We start from the raw sequence: 21,862 nt of genomic DNA on the forward strand, positions 1-21,862 counted from the left end.
GGCGCGGCGCGGCGCGGAGCGGAGCGGCCCGCGGGCCCTTCCGGGAAGGGTCGGCGCGGGGCAGCGGGGACGCGGCCCCGGCAGCGCCGGCGCGGGGGAGCCGCGGTCTGCCGCGCTGCCGCCTCCTCACCGGCTGCGCTTTTTTAATTCCTTTTATTCTTAATTATTATTATTTTCGTTGTTTTTTTTTCCTCCTTTTTTTCCCCTCTTCCCCCCTTTTTTTCTCTCCTTTTTTCCCTGTTTTTTCTCCATTTTTCCTTTTTTTTTTCGCCCCTCCTTTTCCCCCCTCTGCACCCTGCAGAAGGGAGCCCCATCCCCACTCGTGCTYGCCTCGCYGTGGGCTTTGCTGACCCGCCGCCTYGCGTCCCCGCGCGCCAGGGCTGGCGGAGCGGAGCCCTCCCGTGTCCACACGGGCCGCGCAACGGCAGCTCCCGACTCCYGTCTGCGGATCAACCATGACCAACAACCTCTCTCCCTTTCCCTCTTTTCCAGGTTGTCTGGAGGCCCTGCCTGCACCTCGTCTTTAGCGYGAGATGTGCGTTTAGCCCATGGCCTGCGTCGTATTTACGTTGCTAGAAACTCGGGGTGGGGAGAGTCTGGCGCCGGGGACATCCCTGCCAAAGGTGACTCTCTAGGGACGYTCGTTTTTTCCCCTCGCAATCTGGATCGGCCTTGAGTTTTGGGGTTTTATTGGCGAGCTGCCAGAGTAACTTCAGTGGTGGTGGAGGCACCAAGTTGGCCACACGAGAGAGAAAACCCTTAATCTTGTGTGTGAGCCCCTAGACTAGCTGCAGGAAGGCGAATAAGATTTTCACACAACTTAAACAGTGTTTGGGATCAGTTGCGTTGGGATCGGCACCCTTCAGGCTAAGGCTCGTGGGCATTTTACTTCTTTTYAAATATTTAAACAGAGACTTGTTTGAAAAGCCAGTGTGCTCTTTAAAAAAGGGAAAAGAAATGCTCAAGGATGGATGCTCATGTGTCAGCTCATCATTTTTTACTGAACGAGTATAGAAAACTGCTGTGCAAACTACTGAATAGGCTATAAAGAAAATCCTTTTATATACRCATTGCAGTGTGTTTTTTATAAAAGCAAATTGAGCAAATAATTTTAAACCTAGAAGAAAAATTTGTATAACCTCTGCATTCTTATTTCTGTGGTATTACATGCAAAATGAGTTACAGTTTTTACTACCTGGAGGCTGAAAGATTAACTCCTTGCTGAAAGGAGCATCGGACTTGGCGTGTGTGAGGTGATCAGGATCAGGTAAAATTGATTTTTGTATTAGCAAGCAGGAAAATGCACACTCAAGATTTGCTTGATTAAAAGTTCTGGTGTCTAGCAATGGAAAGCCCACAAACAAACTTCCATCTAGGTCTAGGTTCAGACCACAAAAGGAGTGGGATCCAAGAGGATGGGAGTCCTCCAGTAAAAAAAGCAATGACAGAAATGCATGTAAATAGCAAAGTACGAGTTGTAATGAATAAATTGCCAACGATAAAGAAGGAAAACCTGGATGAATATGATGGAACTTCTGTGGAGGCTGATGGGGAAATCGCCAAGCCAAATAATACTTCGCTATCCGAGSCTTTGAATTTAAATCCAGGTTTGAAGCACACGCTGGCACAGTTCCACTTAAGCAGCCAGAGTTCATTGGGTGGCCCGGCAGCTTTCTCAGCTCGTTATTCCCAGGAAAGTATGTCACCCACTGTCTTCCTGCCTCTCCCATCACCACAAATACTTTCTGGTCCGCTGCTCATTCCTCCCGACAGCTCCACCGAGCTCACTCAGACTCTCTTGGAGGGGGAGTCTATTTCTTGTTTTAAGGTTGGAGGAGAAAAGAGACTCTGCCTGCCTCAAGTTTTGAATTCGGTGCTGCGAGACTTCTCGTTGCAGCAGATTAACACTGTGTGCGACGAGCTGTACATCTACTGCTCGAGGTGCACGTCCGACCAGCTTCACATCCTGAAGGTTCTGGGAATTCTTCCCTTCAACGCGCCGTCGTGCGGGCTCATTACGCTGACCGACGCGCAGAGGCTGTGCAACGCTTTGCTGCGTCCACGCACTTTCCCTCCGAATGGCAGCTTCCTCCCCGCTAAGAACACGCTGGCCCAGCTGAAGGAGTCTGGCAGCGCCTTTGAGGTAGAGCACGAGTGTTTGGGCAAGTGCCAGGGGCTGTTTGCACCTCAGTTCTACCTGCAGCCGGACGATCCGTGTATCCAGTGCTTGGAGTGCTACGGCATGTTTTCGCCTCAGACGTTTGTGATGCATTCGCATAGATCCCCCGACAAAAGGACCTGCCACTGGGGGTTTGAATCGGCCAAGTGGCACTGCTACCTGCACATTAACCAAAAATACTTGGGAACCTCGGAGGAGAGGGAGCTGAAGCATCTCTTGGAGGAAATGAAGGAGAAGTTTAGCGAGAAAAATCAGAAAAGAACTCAGTCCAAAGTAAGTTCACCTACTCTCATGAAACTCCTGAGTCTCTTTCCGATAACAAGTAAATATTTGTCTTAGAAGCCCGTTGTTTGTCTTTGTCAATGTGAATGTTTGTCAGGTCAAGTGTAAGTTAAATTTAAGAGAATTCTTCACTGAGATTGAGAGCTGCAGTATTTCTCTTTGAGATTTCTCAAATTTCTCTTTGAGCTTTAAGTCTGGTTTGGTCTTGTTGAATTTTGTTAAAATATRTATTTTTTTTTAAAGTATGCAGTCTCTGAAAATATGTAGAGCTATTGTGGAAATTTTCTTTCTCCYGTTTGACCTTTGAGTGTGTTGTTTTAAACTGTGTGTTGCAGCAGCTGAGCCAAGCAGAAAGGAGCTTGAAAATCAAGTATTGTAAATGAATTCTTGCATTTGTTATTTTAACTCTAGCGCATGCATATACAGTATATGGCTACCTGGCTTGCTAACCACCCAGCAACATCTCATGACTTTGCATATAGGGTAACGGCACATTGATAAGTTGCTATTTGAAAGCCCCGAGCCTGCTTGATCAGTAACAGATTAATGTTAAGCAGACTATGTAGAGAAATATGACGAAAGAAAGGGCTTTTAAATCACTTCAAGTAATGAGCTGCAGGACAAATGCCAGTAATGGACGTTGTGGGGTATTTTTTTATTTCCTAAAAATACAGAGCTTAGGTTTTACCATAGAGAGCTGCTCATTTAAGTAMAGAACATGCACCAGATAAATATTGAATATTGCTGGGGAAATTATTGTATTATGCTCAAGGAAGAAGATTTTAAGGGGAAATTTTGGAGAGAACGGTTAGTTGAACATATTAAAAAAAAAGGAAACATTGAGGTACTCATGTCATAGATATTTTTTTGATGGAATATACAGTACAATTGGGTATAATCTGAATTTAGAAGTTCTGAAATGGTTCTTCCACCACCACTATTTTTATTTTATTATATTTAGCATTTGAGAGTCTGCTTGCTGACTACTGTTTTGATTAGATACCCATTTTGTCYGTTGGATGTTTTATCATGGATTTCAAAGTCAGCAGCAGCAAAAGCAGTCCAGAGAGGTGGGCCCATAAATTTGACACCTTTCCAAATAAACTTGTTAGAAGTTAGTATTGCAGACAGGTTTACAGTAACAGATCTTTTTGAAGCTAAAAAGATTAAAATAATTTAATAGGTCAGAGTTTGGAGCAGTGCCTCTGGACCCCTTGTATTGGGGAAGGATGTGATGTTCAGTAGTCCTGTCTTTCCGTGTGTTTTCCTGCGGTGTGAGAGGTAGTAAGAGTGTACAGATGTTACCTGCTCTTATACTCTTAGGTAAATGCCTTTATAGGATATTCTACTTGCTGTTTTATTGCCTTCTTGCCTTCTTTGTAGAAAAGCAGTAAATACTCTGAAGTTTTGAGGTTATCTTGAAGGGTCCAAGAAGAACAGTTGTCCTTGGTCAACTGTCCTTCCCTCTATTTTAGTGGTAAAAGTAACAGATGGAAATAATAGCTTGTATGTAAAATAAATCCAAAACCAGAAATGAGATACTCCAATGTGGTAATAATAATTAATTAATGAAATTGTCTTTCTCAGTTTACGCACCTCACAGTATACGTGCGCTTTGGCTCTCAGTGTGCTCAGAGTAACCTGTGTCCTTGCAACTACCCTTGAAAAGTTAGTTCCTTTCTCTCCTTCGTGGTAATAAAAAAGSTCTAAGTGTATTTGGTGGTCACAGAGTTTCACATCTTCTGTTGACCTCGGGGCCTTCTCACCGAAACAGCTCTCACCAAATCTCTGTTGTTGTCTGTGGTGAGAGACCCCCATTCTCCTTGACTTTGCAGCAGTCCCTGATAATCCCCCTGCTACGACTTTGTCTTGCTGCTTCAGCTGGTTCATTGAGTTGGTTGTTACACTCACAACGTGTGGATGTAGAGTTAACATCTCTTCTGAGTATTTCTATAAATCCCATCACTGCTTAAAAACTACTGCCTTAAGTGACTGGACAGAAACTACCTGTCCATTTATATAGATACTTTCCACTAAGCTTTTATCAGTTTTTCTTTCATTCGCATGGCAAATCTTGTAAGAAATGTACGGAGTAAGCTTTCTGGGAATAGAAAGGGGCTCAGAGTTACTAGTTTGCATAATGGCCAGACCAGAGATTTTCTTTCTAATCCCTGACTGCAGCTTTGAGCATAGTCATAATACAATTTTATATTATGACTATCTTCTCGGTTTGAGATGGATTTTTCTTTTTAATTAAGTTTCTGAATTTCCTTAAATAATAGCTCATACCACTAGCTTTGGGGGAAAAAGTAAAACTTGAAAATACAGATCATCTGATATATAATTACATATATAAATATAGAAACATGCTAAAATACCAGTCCCAAAAGCTGAAAAAGTTGCCATTCAGAAATACTATAGATTGAAATTGGGTTTTCATATGGTAGCTATATATATAGCTATATACATATATATATATATATATATATGTATATATATGTATATATATATATATGTATATAGCTATATATATATATAGCTATATAGTATATATAGTATATAGTATATATATATATAGCTATATAGCTATATAGTATATATATAGCTATATAGTATAACTAGAAGAACTTATGTGCAATATTTGATTATTAGAATGACTTGAATAAGCAGAAAGAGATTGAAATGGGTTTCAAGATGAGACCATTTTTCTAGAGATTATTCACTTTATTTCTAATCTTCATTATTTAAACATTCAATTATGATTTTATTAACTTGGAGCTTAGCTTCCTTGTGCCCTCACTCATTCATATCTGTTTTGGAACTGATCTGAGGAACAACAGGGCTGGAGTTAAATTTAATTTTCTTTGCTAGAACTGAATTTCCAAGACAGGCAGTTTTCACCATAATGTAGACTCTGGGACGGGCTCTTTGTCATGGAMAAATGGCAGTCGGTTCTGCAGGGCTTGGTACCAGCTCCGTGGTTCTGACTGGGTGTTCACTRAGTGCCAAAGATGAAGCTCAAGATGATTCCTTTCAGGGTGTGAAATATAAACTTTTCCGAGCATATCTTATACTCATGAAACCTTTGAAGCTATTGAGATGGTAGATGAATTTTTTTTATTTAAGCCAATTTTGTTTCCCCAAAACCCACCTGCATTAATATTTTTGGAGTTTTCATTTTGTGTAGATGTCCTCCCAGTTTCCAAGGATGCTTTAATGTAGTGAAATTAAAAATTGATTCCTTAGCTGTGAGCATCTTGCCTATATACAATGAGGTGCCTTTCCCATAAAAGTGTCTTTGAAGTGCACCTGAATTGTTTTAATGATTAATCAAAAAAAAAAAAAAAAAAGAATTCTTATTCACGTGTGAAATACACAGATGACTTAAGATGTTGTATTCTGATGCATGAGAGGTCTGTGTTGTTACTGCAAAGGAAATAGAGTTGTCATGTCAGTGCAGCTTTGCTTGTTTCTGTAGTTAAAAATTCTTAACTAAGGAATTTCTATGTTCTGTAACAGGAGTAATTACATCATTTTATTCATTGATTTTTCTTTGTAATAAAATATCTGGCAAGTGGATTATAGAGGTGGATACTTTATTGCAAAAGTCAAAGCTYATGCAACCCTTTGGGAATTTTAGTTTCTGCTTTTTGTTTCTCCAAGTACTCATAGCATACCTCTGGCAAAGTTTGGAAACTCCAGAATTTTTTACAGGCTTGTAAAGAGCCTTTTCCTTTTTCTTTCATTGCTACTTTACCCATATCTGGAAGCTGGAGATTGAGGAGCCTCCTGTGGTTTGCATCACCCTGTCCCTCTGCCAGGGCCTCTTCTCTTTCCAGGGACTCTTCACTTTCTAGTACCCCGAGGTGTCTGCACCGCCTGCCTTTGGGCATATGTATTAATTGTATAAGTGTCATTCCACTGAGCAGGATTTAGAAAGATGTGAATAAAATGTAATAGTCTTCTCATTAGTGTTTTGGTTTTGTTCTTTAGATGGATTCACAGCAGAGTCTAGAGGTATCGCAGTGGTATCCAGTTATAAAACAAGAAGCAGAAACTGCTACTCAACCACCCTCGTTTGTCCATCCCAGGTAACTAAATTTCCTGTGTAGAATGTTGCATAGACAGATKAAATGCTTCCAAATGTCTAAAGGCAATTTCAACTTAAAAATGTACTTAAAACCTAACATTTTAGAAAAACTCTTAAGACTGCACAAGAACAATTCAGTCTTTTTTTGTACTTTTTTCTAAATATTAATGAATTGCATATGAGTGATTTTTRGTACTGTGCTCAAGGTTTCATGAGGAAATAAAATGTAATTACAATTTCCCTTTCCCAAGTAGAAATGGCAGAAGCTAATTCTTAATCCTTCCTATTTAACTTCATGCATGTGAAAAGCTTCCCAGTGCCCACTTGCCATGAGTCCCAATTAACTTCATTTCAAAACAAACTTGTAAAAGCTGTTAATTTCCTAGTTTTAGAAACCAAACGCATTTCCTTAATGTAATACACACTTTGTCATCTGCATCAGTGAGGCACACAGTGTTTCTTGACCCTCCTACTGTGCCATCCCAAGTAGTTATCCATTTACTATATATAGGTGAGCTCACCCTCTGAATCCAAGTAACACGTGTACATCATACTAATTCCCATGCAAGCCCATGAGTGATGGAGCTGCAGTGATGGGCCCCCAGTTTGCTGTTTCTATAAGTAACTTTTTTTCAGAACCAAGAGAAAGGAAAGTATTGAAGACTTTTGGTCCCAGTGCTGTCTTGTCATACTCATGCTTTTGGCAATGAACTTAAGAGATTTGGATTCAGTGATCTTTTAATTTCACTCTTTGACTTTAAGTGAAGAATTTGATTTTTTTTTTCCTTTTAATCAGTCATGTTAGAAAACTTCTTCTTTGATATCCTCAAAACCACATGTGAGTAAACTCTTCAGTAAAGGTTAAGTGGATCATTATGATTTCTTTTGACTAAGGAAAACGTACTTATGAAAGGAAGTACTTCTTGAAACTTGTGCTGTTTGAAATCATGTTAAATTGGAACTTGTTTTTTTTATCCTCATTTACTATACCTTAGTTCTCATTTATAATTTTACTCTTCTACCGTTTCAGTTACTACCTTTATATGTGTGATAAAGTGGTTGCCCCAAATGTGTCTCTTGCGTCACAATATAAAGAAGTTGCAAAACCAGCAGTTAGAGCAGAAGTAATTAAATCCTCATCTGGACAGCCTGAGAAACAGCTCAGTAGTGGAAAACACAAAAGAGCCGCTTCCTATCCCGAGCTTTCTCTGGAAGAACAGGAAAAGGTTGACTTGAAAACTGGCGTGGGGCACCATAAACGTCCAGGTGAGTGGGCGAATGATAATTGAAAATTATGTTAAAATCTTTTCAGTTTTTATATTACGTAATTGATTTTAGAAAGCTCAATGTCGAGTTAGCATTTGGTGATAGTTTCCATGCCAGTCAGTTTTCCAAATTCTTTTGGCTTTTGTATATTTTGTAATTTGTATATTATATAATTTGTATATTTTGTATATTTGTAAATTCTTTGGCCTTCTTTTTGCCTTCAGTTTGCATTTTTTCACTGTGGAAGTCTAATGTGCTGTGATTGTTTTGCCATCTTTCTCTTGTAGATCCGCCTGTATCCACTCATTCTGCAAGAGACAGCAAATCTGAACGTATTTCTTCCAAAAGCGCTAGGCACTCCAGCCATGCTGAAGTACGTCATCGTGTACGAACCTTGTCTCCAACTCTCATGAAGGACATCAGCTGTGAAGACGACAAGGGAAAAATCATGGAAGAAGTAATGAAAACCTACATGAAACAGCAAGAAAAACTAAATATCATTTTGCAGAGGAAACAACAGCTTCAAATGGTACAGTGGCAAACTGAATAAGTTTTATTTTTATTATCTGAAAACTGTTGTGTGTTAGTTATTTCTAGAATCATTATCATAGATTACTGTCATTTTAAAACTGCCCAGTAGCTAAGTATTTTCCGTCTAGATTCCATTTTGAATCTAGACACTGAATCTGTAATAACCCATGTGCTGTTTAGATTAGAACCCACTAATAATTGGTATCTTTTCAGTTTGTAATTACTATGCTCGAGTAGCTGCTCTTTTATCTACATGAAAACTATTATTTTCACTTCAGAATGTTTCTAAACACTTAAATATTTTTGTGAATATAGTTTGTTAAATGCTCTAAAATTTCTTAGTTCTCAAGTGCTGACATCAGCCTTCTAGGAATGATCTCATTGCTGCCCCCTATGAAAAGACCCTCTTCCTATTTCTGTTTGATCCCTCTTGCTTGTAGGTGATTTTTATTAGTTTTTTTAGTCGGATGGCATTAGAAACTGATCTTCATTTGTGATTTTTATTTCATTTCTATGTTTAAACTAGCTAAATACTACATTTCTTTCTTGCATTCATTGACAGATGCTATATATAAAAATATATATTTAATTTCAACATTAATTTGAGAATCAGGGAGCTTTGATAATATCCCTGGGCATTATCAACTAACAACTTTAAATTTTTCTATTGTTGGAGATAAAACCTATAGATAAGTTAATTATTAGACATTTTATAAAAGTTAAAAATGCTGGAGGAAAAAGTAAATACAACACAGATTAAGCTTTTTTTCCTTATGTTTATTCTGTTTTTTTGAAAATGTGCTCGTTTCATCTTCAGAATCTCTTTTAATGAATCAGAATGCTGCTTTCTGTGTTCCACTTCTGGAAATTGTGAATCAGTTTCTGTGAATTCTGTGTATTTGAAAGTATGATTGCTTTGTATTGAATTTAATTTTAGTGACATGATTTCAGGCTGTCATGATACGTTGATGAATGTGTTCTTTTTGGCCTCGTTATTTCCAGATAACCATTTAAATTATAAAATGAGTTCTTGACTTTCTTGGTTCTAGAACTCAGGTGAATATGGTCATGATCTCTTTCTTGACAGGAGGTTGAGATGTTAAATAACTCTAGAGCAATGAAGGAACTCACTGAAGAGCAGCAGAATTTACAAAAAGAACTTGAATGTTTGCAGACTGAGCATGCTCAAAGAATGGAAGAATTTTATTTTGAGCAGAGAGACCTGGAGAAGAAACTGGACCAAGTAATGAAACAGAAGTGTGCCTGCGATTCCAATTTAGAAAAAAACAAAGAAGCTGAATATGCTGCACAGGTGAGAAATGAAAGTTTCTTTCAAATTGAGCTGTATTTAGTCTATCATCATTTGTGATGCTCTTGCTAAGTGAATTTGAGAGTTTCAGTGACTGAACTTTTATTGGAGTGTTTCTGCCACATTAAAATTTCATCTTCTCTGTGTGTTCTTGTTTGAGAGATTAACACCATAGACTAATATCAAAGATTTATATCAAGACAGGTCACCATCTTGCTTGTGCAAGCATATTTCTTTCTTCTGTGATTGAAACTGAAGTAGGGTGCTTACAGAAACTTAGAGAAACATTTCACGTGTCAAATGTTAGAAATTCTCTTTTCAGATATCTGAATGGTATTAGTGCAATGTTAACCTTAAAGTTCATGTTATTCCCATTTAAAACAAATCAACTGTTTAATAGTCTTGCCCATAGTACACATTCTCGTTTCAGGTATAGAAATTAGAACATGGCTAGTACATAGTACATGGCTATTCTTTGCATTACTTAGTGCTTGGATCTGATATCAGGTATCAGCAATATCTGATGAAAACCCTCGAGTGTTCTTGACCAGATGATTTGATAGTCCTCTTGGGGAAAAGAAACCCACATATTTTGATCTCCTTTTCTTGCCTCTTGAGCTCATACATCAGAATCTATGGAGATACTTTTTTCTCTCGCTGAGAATTTTTAACATGCAGCATTGTTTCTTTATATTAGTGGCTATTCATGTCACACTAATGGGAAGAATCTAGTTAACAGCAAATACAGTCTTGAGATGGACCATTTTAAAATCAGTAAAGTTATGATTAAGTGCATATTGAAAGACTTAGTACTGTGTCACCGAGAACTAGTCTTCCTAGTTTTTTTAAAAAACAGCCTCAAGCTTAATTCAGTAAAGCTGTATGGTCATTTGCTCATAGTTTCACATATTTCCTTTCCTCAGTGTTTCAGAATAAGAAACAAACAGTACCTGAGAGAGAAGTTTTCTTTCTGTCTGTCTGTCTGTCTGTCTTTCCATTTTCAGGGAGTAGGGCAGAAGCTAGCATCCTAAATCCTTCTCATGATTTAATTTCATGACATCCCACTGAATAGATTCCTAGCCTGTGCTGCCAGAAATAATCCTCTCTGACTAAGGTCTGATTTACTAAACATCTGGTACAAGCCCTATCACTGCAAGTAACAACATGTTCTAGTTTATGAACATAATTGTGTACAGCACGTTTTATATGGCTTGTAGTTTACTTTTTTTGGAGGGTAAGAACCATAAAGTCATCCCCAAAGAGGTGGTTTGTTTGTTTAGTTTGTTATGAGGTTAGACATAGAAACTCTTGCATGAAAACTTACTCTGTTATTGACTGTGTGATCCTGCTATTGAGAACATATAATTTGAACTTCTTTTTTTCACAATTAATTACATCTTACAATGGATTTTGGACCTTTGGTTCCAAGCAGTTGTCAGACCACAGTTAAACAAAAGTCCTGGCACAGGTAACTTCCCCACGCTACGTATACAGCATTTTAAAAAGCCTTATTCTGCAGTCATCTTGGAGCAGTTGCCCAAGCTCTCCTCTTTCCTGAAATTGTGTCCTGGAAAAAAAAGAAAAAAAAACCCTTTCTTTGTACTTTAAACACAGTAAAAATAATATGTGATTTGGAGCTTGGTTAAATATCTCTTCTTCCTTATAGACCTGCCAGAAGATGAAATGCTTGTCTTTTCTGCACTTCTTTGTTGAGTCGGCTAGTTTAATTGCTGCTTTTCCCTGACAATCGTAATAGGGCAGCAGAACCTGTACTGGAATCTTTCCCAATGGCTGGAACCCAAAGAACAACCAGGGACAGGTTTCTGCAGCACGTGTCATGCCACAACAYGTAGGCATCGAGCACTGTCATATTGCAGCAGGTTAACCTATCAAAGGAGTGGAGACAAAAGACTCATATTAGTAGTCTGTGACTGCCTAAAAATGAGTTAAATATTTCTGATTATAAAAGCAAAGATGAATTCAACGGGATATTTCTTTAAAATCAGCAGTGTGATTCCTTTGCCCAGTATGCTTTGTGGCAGTGTTCCTGTATGTGTCTGCTTGTTTCATTCTTATGCATTATTTTCCTCTTTTTCAGTGAAACCTGTGCTTTGTGGTTATTTAGACAAGACAGATACTCATCCTCATAAAGACAAGTGKATTTTTTTTTAGATTCAGGGGTTAAATCTCTTGCAAAAATATTTGCTTTASCCTATTTAGTTAAATGCGGAACGTGTTCTTAAAATACTGTTTTGAAAATATAAACTTGTTTGTAATAGCAGTCTTCAGAAGGTGAACAAAATGAATGGGTTTTATTAATCTTTTTGACACTAAAAATCTTTAAGCTATAATATCTCAATTCACATATGTCATYGACATAAAAYAGCAAAAAATCTATAGAAAGACTTAGTTTTTAAGGATCGATAGTTCAAATTTAGTGAGTTAGTTGCATGGCACCATAATTTATRTGGAGTTAAGGTTTCAGTATTCTACAGTACGCCAGTCATGGTAACTGAAAATTACAGCTCAGGATATTGCTTTTACTTAGTAAGTTATTTGATATTGTAACAGGAATATAATTTGCAGTAATATCTAGTGTCATTGTACTAAGAAAAATTGCTACTCGGTGAGATTGACTGTACTCCAAAGAACAAAAAAAACATTTAATTTTCTGTGTTTAAACAAAATATTTTATAAAGCAGCTTGAATGGATTCTCACCATTCTCTTTGCTAAAAGGTATCTGAAAACAATGTTGMTGGCTTGCTTTGTTCTAGAAATGCATTAAGACTTTGGATTGATATTTTGTCAGTCAATTTGGAAAATCAGCTTGGGAAATAATGAAGTCCTGTTTATTCTGGGATTTGTGAAACATCTCCACATGTTTCCACAACCTTTATAATGGGTTATAATCGGTATTACTGATATATTTGAATGTGTGACAATTCATATAATTGGAATTAGTAGGTATATCAAATTTAGACTCTTTCAGGTTTTATTATGGCTCCATGTTTATGCAACTTTGCATTTTTGTGTCATTTAGTAGTGTGGTAGATAACTATTCATCAGACAAGAATATAATATATCAGTTGATCAGCTACACTCAGGACTTTCACAGTTATCAATTGCTTCTTGAAATGAATAGTTCACTTTTACAGATATGTTTGCTAAAATTAAATCTCTCTTTCTGAATTGTGCAGCTAGCAGAATTGAGACAGAGGTTGGACCATGCAGAGGCAGATAGACAAGAGCTTCAAGATGAACTGAGACAAGAACGAGAAGCAAGAGAAAAGTTAGAGAGGATGATAAAGGAATTGAAGCTACAGATCCTGAAATCTTCAAAAAATGGAAAAGGAAAATAGAAAACGGAAGAGAGAAACGTAACTCTGTCCTTCAAACAGGGTGTTTTGTTTTTTGATGAATTTTGAGCAGTTTCTTTGTTAAGAAAAAGTGTTCTTTATAGATTTCTAGTTCCCAAACGAGTCAAGAAGAAGATATACGYAAGTATAGAGAGATAGAAAGATAGGTATGAACTTTAGGTATTCTGAACCAATGAAAACTACATTTATTTGTACTGTGTTTTTCTCAAACTATGGAAAAAAATGAAATGTTTTTTGATTTACAGTTATCGGTTTCTGTCTATTTCTGTTGTTGTTTGAGGGCTCTGTACCTTTGAAAAACAACATTGTATGTTAAAAATATATGTGGCAATCCTTATTTCACTATCAATTGCACATCCAATTATAATTTTTTTTTTTTTAACTACTTCAAGATCAAAAATGGTGTGGGCCTCTGTGAGAATTACATGTTCTCTCTGCCAGGAAAGCAAAGACAGCTTTTCATTTGCCAGGGTAATGCTCAAAATTGCCAGGATGAGGAAAGGTGATTGAGCATCAACAATTATTTACTAGCTTGATCTATTTTTTTAGCTCTTAATTTTATTGTACGAATTGTCAAACTGATTTTTTTTTCACTATTTGCTGTTTAACAACTCAGTATCAACCTAAAAAGTTTTAGAAACAGCCTTTGGTTATGATGCTGGAATGTTTGTTTTTGTGAAGAACAGCAATTAAAATATCATCTTTTAAAATTAAGAACAGCAATTAAAATATCATCTTTTAAAATTAAAACTCACATGTTTTCTTTTGTTATCTTCTGTATAGCAGATACAAAAGAAATATTAAAGGCTTAAAGGTAGGAGTTTTCTTCCTGAATTGCGAGGAAGCTTGACTAATAGTGTTTATCAAATATTAATGATCTTAAAAATAATCCTACAGATTAGTTTCTTTAATATCCCATGCCTCCACAATTGCAGCTTCTTGCCATTGCACAGAGCAAGCCTTAACTGACATTGTGGTAATTATTTAGAAAAATCTAATTGTAAGAGATGGCACTTTGAAAAAAAAATTTGAGAGTTTCTGTATTTGAATGGCATGGTAATATTACCATGAATTAAGAAATACAGCATGTTTGTTAAGCTATGACATTTGCAAATGTGTAGTTGTACAGAATTTGTTTTGTGTGTGTGTATATATAACATTTACTTGAGTACTTCAGAAGTCTGGCTCCTGATGGGTTAAACGCATGACTAAAAGTGGGGTGAAAAAACACATTTTTGCACTTCCCTCCAAAACCTTTGATATAGCTGACAGATGTTAGCTGATTGTCAATGATGATAGATATTTTAATAATCTTAATATTTCGCTAAGTAATTTTAACCTGTACTCTAGCTTTGGATGTTTTTTAAGGTACTTACTGTTACTATCTTAAAAAATCAGTTAATTTTGGATAAAACCACTGGTAAAAGCTTAGTGTTGATTTTTATTCTGAGCTGGTAAAATTGAGGACTTTGCATTCTTTTCCTTCTGCCTTTCAGTAGTAAAATGGAACTATATATAAAAAGAAAGAAAAAATTGCACAGATCTTAAACTGAATGAGAAATAGAATTGTTAATAATGTCATGGAGTCATAGAATTTTTCTTTGAAAGCTCTGCATAATTTTGTTTATGGACAATGTTTTATTTCCTCTGAGGTTTGTATCAGGTTAGACAAATATTTGTTTGTTTGTTTGTTTTTTAGGTGAATCATTGGGTTGGTTTGTTTGTTTTGAAGCAAACCTGTCTTCACGACATAGTGATGATTTGCAAGGAAGGGTGCTGAGTATAAATGATTCCTGTTTTGTATTCACCACTTGCTTTAAAAACACAATGAATGTTTTATTATAATAATAACCAAAAAAAAAAAAAACAACCAACAACAAAAAAAAAAAGCCCACATTGCTATAGGAACAGTAGGCAGGAATCTTGGTAAGAGCATGAATATTAGGCAATGGAGCTTGAAGTGGTCTCATTTGATTGACAGAACTGAATTTAGGATTAGCTAGATTGGCAAGAAAGAAAACTGCTCTGGGAGATTGTAAATTATATAGTTTCATCCAGGTATCATCAAAGGATCAAAACATATCATTTTCAGTTACTTTTCAATAACTGTTTTGAACCAAATTTGTTCACTTGTTGCTGTARATAAAGCCAAACAGACTCGTTAAATATAGCTGACGCATCCGATTTACCGCAGTATTTTATATCTTAGCAGCTGAGCGTGTAGAATCCTCATGGGGTTATTTTGTTAGAGTTCTGCACCTCCAGTTTTTGTTCTGGTCTTCTCAAGATTATGTGATTYCAGCAAAATTCTTCCCATTGTGCTACTGGCTGATTTCACCAGCGCTGACTGCGGTGGAGTCCTGGTGTAGCCAGGGTTTCGGTGCCTTAGCCTGCACTTTAACCACCCGCCAGCCACCTATACAGCTGGCTTATGCAGTAGACCATTAAAATGCTGGTGGCAATAGGATTTACTTGTATTTTCATTGTTAAAAGAATTGAAGCAGCTATAGCAAGTTTTAGTCATTCCAGCTGCAGATAAGACCTCCTAATACTTTTAGAACATTTGGYTGAGAAAGCTAATTGAACATGTATTAAAATGGCTTAAAAAGTAGCTTTGTAAATACTCCATTTAATTATCCTAAAGTTAGAATGCATTTTAAATTATTATAATCATCTTAAAATCTTAAATATCACTTTGAGGTTCTTAACATAAATAATTTTCATATGTGTAGACTTAATTTTTTACCGATTTTAAGTAATAATGTATACATAAATGTGCCATAGATTTTGTGCGTCCACAGTCATTGAAAGATAGTTTTTTAGTAAGTTGTAAATAATACTGTATACGTTCTAGGACAAATAGTTATGTCGACCTTTTTTCACTACCTTATACCCGTTCTCTTGAATGGCTTGTTTCACAACCTAATATAGAACCTTGGAATGCCCCCTTAAGGCCCCCAACTTAAGTGCACAATTAATGAAACTAATTCTGGCAATAGGAACTTGCCTTTAGTCATAGATAGTCGTTTTGTGTGTTAATACTTGTTTTGCATTTGTTTTTTGCTTGCTGATCTTGTAGACAGGAAGTCTGTTTCACAGATTTTGACATAAATCTTTTAAAAAAACAAATCCTAAAATTGTCCACATCTGTAATAAGTTGCAAAAGCTGCTTCAGACCAGAATCATTACTTTGGGAACCAAGTAATTAGGATTCCAGGTGAATATCTAAGTTTGCTCCTGTTCTTTTTAAAAGAGAACATCCGTGTGCTTTGTGTACTTTGATCAGCAAGGAAATGTAAGAACTTCAGAGAGTTTTTCTTGAGTATTTAGATACATGTAGTTCTGTTTCACGTTCTTCAACTAATTTTATTCTATATTTAATATATTAATAGCTTAGATGGAAAATCATTTGTATATAGGAAARGCATAATGCAATTAGTGAAGTAGGAAAAGTTGAGAAGGAGCAGAAAGCTCTCGGTGGCCTGAAAAAATAGGGCTTGGCCCATATTTTAGATGTCACAACTGTTTGTTCATACGCTCTTGGTTTGTACTGGGGGAGGGGATGGCTATAACGTGTTACGAAATTTTTGGAAAACTTTCCTAGAATTAGTTGTGAAGCCGGCCGTGAATTGCTGTCGTGGCCAGTTTCCTAAAATGCCCTTGTTTGTAGAATATATATTTTGACTTGTCAGTAAAGACAACGACTTTGTATTTTTTCTGCACTTAATCRTGTAATTAATCCACACAGCAAAGTTTTCTGTAATATCATAAAGTCAAAAAAAGACATAATTGCACCTAATATTAGTCTGTGCTTGCAATACTTCAGCATTTTTATCTGATCCGTCAACAGTCAGCAACAGAAAGCTGCACATTTCAAGATTTTTTTTCTGCTCATGACATTTGTAGCTTGGGACGTCAGAAGAGCTTTTACCGCAGAAAACTTGTTGTAGACACTTTTATTTGCTACATATCTCATTCAAAAAGACATCGATYTTTAGCTTTTGCGAAAGTTAACATTGCCTACAAATTGCATGATTTCATTCTGTGTCTCCATTTAGAGGGTTTTTTTGGTGGAAATTTTCATTTTCATTTGGAAAATGTTTGAAAAATGAGTTTGAAGCACTTCATCAAGCACAGCAAACAAATGTTTTAAAAATTAATTTGTTATTTGAAAATTAAGTGTAACAGTATCAATTGAATTTTTTTCATCAAATATAGATACCTCACTTAAAGGAAAGCACAGCTGTACTGTATTTAAAATAATTCTAGGAAATGCTCAAAAGAGTTCRTCTAAAAATATTTTGTTGCAGTTATATTGTCTTCTGCGATTGACAGAAGCTGTTTTTGTGTTTTCTTAGTCACTAAAAGTATTTATTGATGTTGATATGCCAGTACAATTAATCTTAAATTACAGGAAACAGCTGCAAACGCGAAGAGTCTGTCTTAGCTCAAGGCAACAGGTTGAACAACTATGCTGAACCTGTAGTAAAAACCTGAGAAAATGATCAGTGCATTCAACAATTTTTAATACTTTGCCAATGATGTACAGTTTTATTGCTAGAGTTGCTGTGGTTGCATTACATGACACACAAAACTGTCCTCTACCTCACGTGAGATTTAACAGATATTTTATATGGTTTTAGTAAACAAGATGCATCTATTTGGTCACTTAGTTTACAAATTTTGAATTATATTTATTGAAACATGACATACTGTGCTCTTAGCTTATACCTCAATTGTATTTTGTGCTGTTATCCATTTTCATGCCCTGTAAATACCTTGTATAGATTGTGGATTCAGAAAACAAATAAAGATCTGTAATGTCAAGACACTTGTTCTCTTCATGTTTTCGTACAGTGAGTTATAAACCTGGCATTTTGGAAGGTGTTTAGCAAGGCTGCTTTTGTGCAGAGCACGTGGCCTTTCTGGCTTTGCTTACAATAAATGAAGACCTGATTACATTGAAAGTTGCTAGCAGACCTCCCATTGCCTGAAGCAGGTCTTCAATTTGGGGAAAAGGTATATTTAGGAAAATCTACAACATTGGTAGCCTTCCCCAACAAGGAGTTAATTTTCTAAGGTTCCTATAACTCAGTGAAAATATTATTGACACATTTCTTTGTATTTTGTCATAAAATTGATGTATGCATTTGCACATGCAAATTCTTGTACGTTGGGTCTGTGCTCAAGTGCACAGCTTCTGATATCGCTTGACTGCTTTGGCAATTTCCATATGTCTGCACCTCTCAGTAATAAATTTAGTAATAAGATTAAAAACATGTTACCATATAAAATGCTGAAGTTTATATAGAATTTAAGATTAAAAAGAAATAGATTCGTACTTACTTTGCTGAAGAAGAAAAAAAAGTGTTCACTGCCAATTGAAAATTTGCCCTGCAGTGACTCTCTTCAGATGGTTATCAGCGTTTTTTTCTTCTACCATCTGGAAACTTAAGTAGCTGGAAAATAAGAATGGGAGAGATTGGAAGGCRCCAAGGGGAAAAGGAGGAGCTGTTCATCTTGACCAGGTATGAAGGGCTTTTCCATTAACGCTCCCAGCTATAGCAGTAGGCTGTATTCTGTTGGCTGTTTAAATAGATTTACAGTGTCTCATTTAAAAAACAAACAAAACCAACACTTTTGCAAATAATGCATTTTTGGATATGATTTTATTCCTATGAGTATTTTGTGACAGATTGCAGCACACACTTTTATAMTTGTCTTTCCTGCAGAGCCAGAGCAGAGAGTGTTTTGTCCTTGTTTTAAGGAACTGCTCTCTTATATGGGAATCCTCCTTATATTTCACAGCACTTCAATGCTACCAAGTGCAGCTTTAGAGCAAGGAGGAAGAGGATGAAATCAGTAAGATTTTGGTGAGTTCAGTTGCTGGTATGGGAAAAAAAATGCATCTCTTCCTATATTTTTATTCTACTGTGTTTCCAAGCAAAGGAGAAGCTGTCATACCAAAAAATAYATAACGTTTAGATGAGTCACGTGAAAAGAACTCATAGGGTGTTGAGAATTTGTGTAAGTAGCCATGGTTAATTGTAGCTGCTGTCATTTACCAGAGAAAACACTAAATGCTGATCAAGGAAAAACACTTAAGTAACAAGATGAAAAGATTATGGGTTGTAAGATGTTCACATTGTTGCTGCAGTAAGTGCATGGGTAGCAAATCATGAAAGTCCAGGCAAAAACAACTGGCAGTGTGGCTTCACCAAGCTGCAGTAAACTGGCTATAGAGAAAAAAAATAACCATTTAAAATGAATGTAAATAATTTCTACGTTTATACATATTATTAAAAACTCCTCTGTGATGTCCTCTAGGTGTCCCTGCTGGAGCAGGGAGGCTGGACTGGATGATCTCTGGAGGTCCCTTCCAACCTCAGCCATTCTGTAATTCTGTGATTTTATTACCATTTAAAGATAATTATCAACCCTGTAGTACTGGTCATTAATAACTAGTGTTTAGAGGCAGCTCATGCAAAATGGACTTGTGTCCATAAGTCCTTGAATTTTGAATCTAAAGAGCATGTGTGAATTGAGGGTTAGGATAGGCTGCCTGTAGCTCGTGGTTTATGCATGGTTTGTGTGCTAATAGAAAAAAATGGTTGAAGAGAATGATAGAGCTCATTCGTGACATCTTAATATTAGAGTGTAGCTTCCAGTATTTCTTTTTCATTAACAGTTGTAGGAGTAAAACAAATTTATTGCTCTCTAATTTTCTTCCTGTCACTTTTTTTTTTTTTTTTTTTTTTTTAAATAATGTAATGATCAAGCTACTCCACTAGTGGTCTCTGCAGGCATATTTTACTTGTCTGACTCCAAACTTCTCTGCAGAACTGCAAGCACTTGTGGATACAACACTGTGTGTTTTATCAGGAATAAGCTGCCATTCAGTAATACATATGTGTCTGTGGAAATAAAAAGTAACACTGGGAGAAATATCCTATTTGCCTAGATATTCCCCTGGCTCAGAACAGCACGTGAAGCTTTTCAGTTCATGATATTTTGCTGTATATTGTTCTTTCCTTTGTGGAACAGAATGAAATCTGCAAACTTAGTGAGGCTGAGTGAAAAGCCATTTATCCTGGGTTTTAGGATTCAAAAGTAGAATTAAGATGCTGATAACAAAAAAAAAAAAAAAAAAAAAAAAAAAAAAAAAAAAAAAAAAAAAACTGGGACTTTCTGAGTGTTGCTAGTCCTTTTGAAAACTTGGGCATGAGAAGAGTTAGTAGTGATGTCTCTTGTGTTCTTGCAGCTACTGAAAACACCAGCAAAGAGAGGAGAGGGGACTGGTTTTGGCTGCTGGAAATGGGCACAGGCTGTGGAAGGGTTTGCACGAGGTGATCAGAGCCCAGTCTGGGGTAACAGTCCCTGTTGCTGCCCTGTGCTCAAGAAGCATCAGTGTGATGGTTCGTCCTCAGCTCAATGAAATCACTCTAATTAGCATTTCTTCATCCTGAAACTTCAGCATTTGGCTTGTTGGCGGTTAAGCGAAGCAGCCCGTGCGATGTTTTAAGGCGCCGATTGGGAGGAAGAGAGAAGGGTGCCCTGGGCAGAGGGGCACGAGCGCCTGGGCGCCCGGGAGCGTTGGCGGCCGCCCCGTCCCTTGTCCCTTTGCCTTCCTCCTCCTCCTCCTGGGGCTGGGGTGAGGGGGGCAGTGTCTGCGCCTCCTCCTCTCGCCACCCCTTGCCCCATGGCAGGGAGCAGCCGGGGCCCCGCTCGCTCCTCCCCTGCGCCGGGGCCGGAGGCAGCTCTGACACCTCCCTGGGACGGAGCCCGGCAGCTCCCCGGAGCAGCAGAGCTCGGGCAGCCGTCGAGGCCGCGCGCGGGCTCCGCTCAAACTCTCTGCCTTCTTCCCCCTGCAGCTCGCGCGCCCACGGAGCGACATGGTGGCCACCTGCCTGCACCTGGCCGGCTTCGTCTGCAGCTTCATAGGGTGGATCGGGGTGGTGGTCGCGACGGCCACCAACGACTGGGTGGTGACGTGCGGCTACACCATTACCACCTGCAGGAAGATGGACGAGCTGGGCTCCAAGGGGCTCTGGGCAGACTGCGTCATGGCCACRGGGCTCTACCACTGCAAGCCCCTCGTGGACATCCTCATCTTGCCAGGTGGGTGTTCCCCGTCCYCTCTCCTTCTGCCCAGGGCACCTCCAGAGCTCGTCCAGTGCAATATGTCAAAGAACTTGAATAATGGCTCTCAGGGCAGTTTTCRTTAAGTTGGGGCTGTTTTAATTGTAGCTAGGCATGGTTTCTTGTGCAATTARAGCCCACTTAATGCTATCCATCACTGCTCTTACTGTGTTCTTGCTATTCCCTTCGCATCACTCATCCAGACAGTATTGYGAAACGGAATAGTGTATGAAGATGTAATACAGCATTTTGAAGAATATAGAMATCCCATTAAGTTTTGTCTTGAGATGAGCTGTTAGCGATATTAAAGTTCAATTCCCTAAAATGGTTTTGAGACTAATGAATCTTTCAGAATGTATTATTAATGATGTTATGACTTTTAATCTTTTTGGGAGATTGTCTTCACTCTTGATATTCTTGTACCTCTTGTGTTAATGCAAGGTAGAACTTTTACATAGCAAACAGACATAGCTAAGTTTAATTTCTCTTGATATTTGCCAATTATACAGTAATTTTCAGCCAGTTTTACACTAAAGCAAAGATTTAGCAAGGTTTTCCATCAGTATTAATGTATCTTTCAAACTAGCTAAGTCTGACAAAGTCTTTGTGTAATCTTGGTTCTGTAATTTAATGATTTTATCTATTTCAATCACTGTTAGCTTTATAGCACTTTTTTTTTTTTTTTTTT

At 37.5% G+C, this 21,862-nt stretch overlaps 2 protein-coding genes across 3 annotated transcripts in view; both read left to right on the top strand.

The window, feature by feature from the left end:
• Positions 1–722: 722 nt before the first annotated feature.
• SKIL (SKI like proto-oncogene) lies at positions 723–13,732 on the top strand. The gene is made up of 6 exons (XM_026045441.1): positions 723–2,452; positions 6,455–6,552; positions 7,582–7,817; positions 8,105–8,346; positions 9,436–9,660; positions 12,856–13,732. The coding sequence occupies exons 1-6, from the start codon at positions 1,346–1,348 to the stop codon at positions 13,015–13,017; spliced, it is 2,070 nt and encodes a 689-aa protein (XP_025901226.1). The 5' UTR covers positions 723–1,345; the 3' UTR covers positions 13,018–13,732.
• Positions 13,733–20,761: 7,029 nt separating this feature from the next.
• Positions 20,762–21,862, top strand: part of CLDN11 (claudin 11) — a 9,735-nt gene continuing 8,634 nt past the window's right edge. The window contains exon 1 of one of the 2 annotated variants that reach the window (XM_026045346.1): positions 20,762–21,153. In XM_026045346.1, the coding sequence (XP_025901131.1) occupies positions 20,928–21,153 (226 nt within the window). In that variant the 5' untranslated portion in view covers positions 20,762–20,927. The remainder of the gene's footprint in view (positions 21,154–21,862) is intronic. The other variant, XM_026045347.1, reaches the window with a different exon arrangement.

The sequence above is a fragment of the Nothoprocta perdicaria genome, unplaced genomic scaffold (genome assembly GCF_003342845.1).
Source record: "Nothoprocta perdicaria isolate Ctin4 unplaced genomic scaffold, notPer1 scaffold_4, whole genome shotgun sequence".
Lineage (NCBI taxonomy): Eukaryota > Metazoa > Chordata > Aves > Tinamiformes > Tinamidae > Nothoprocta > Nothoprocta perdicaria.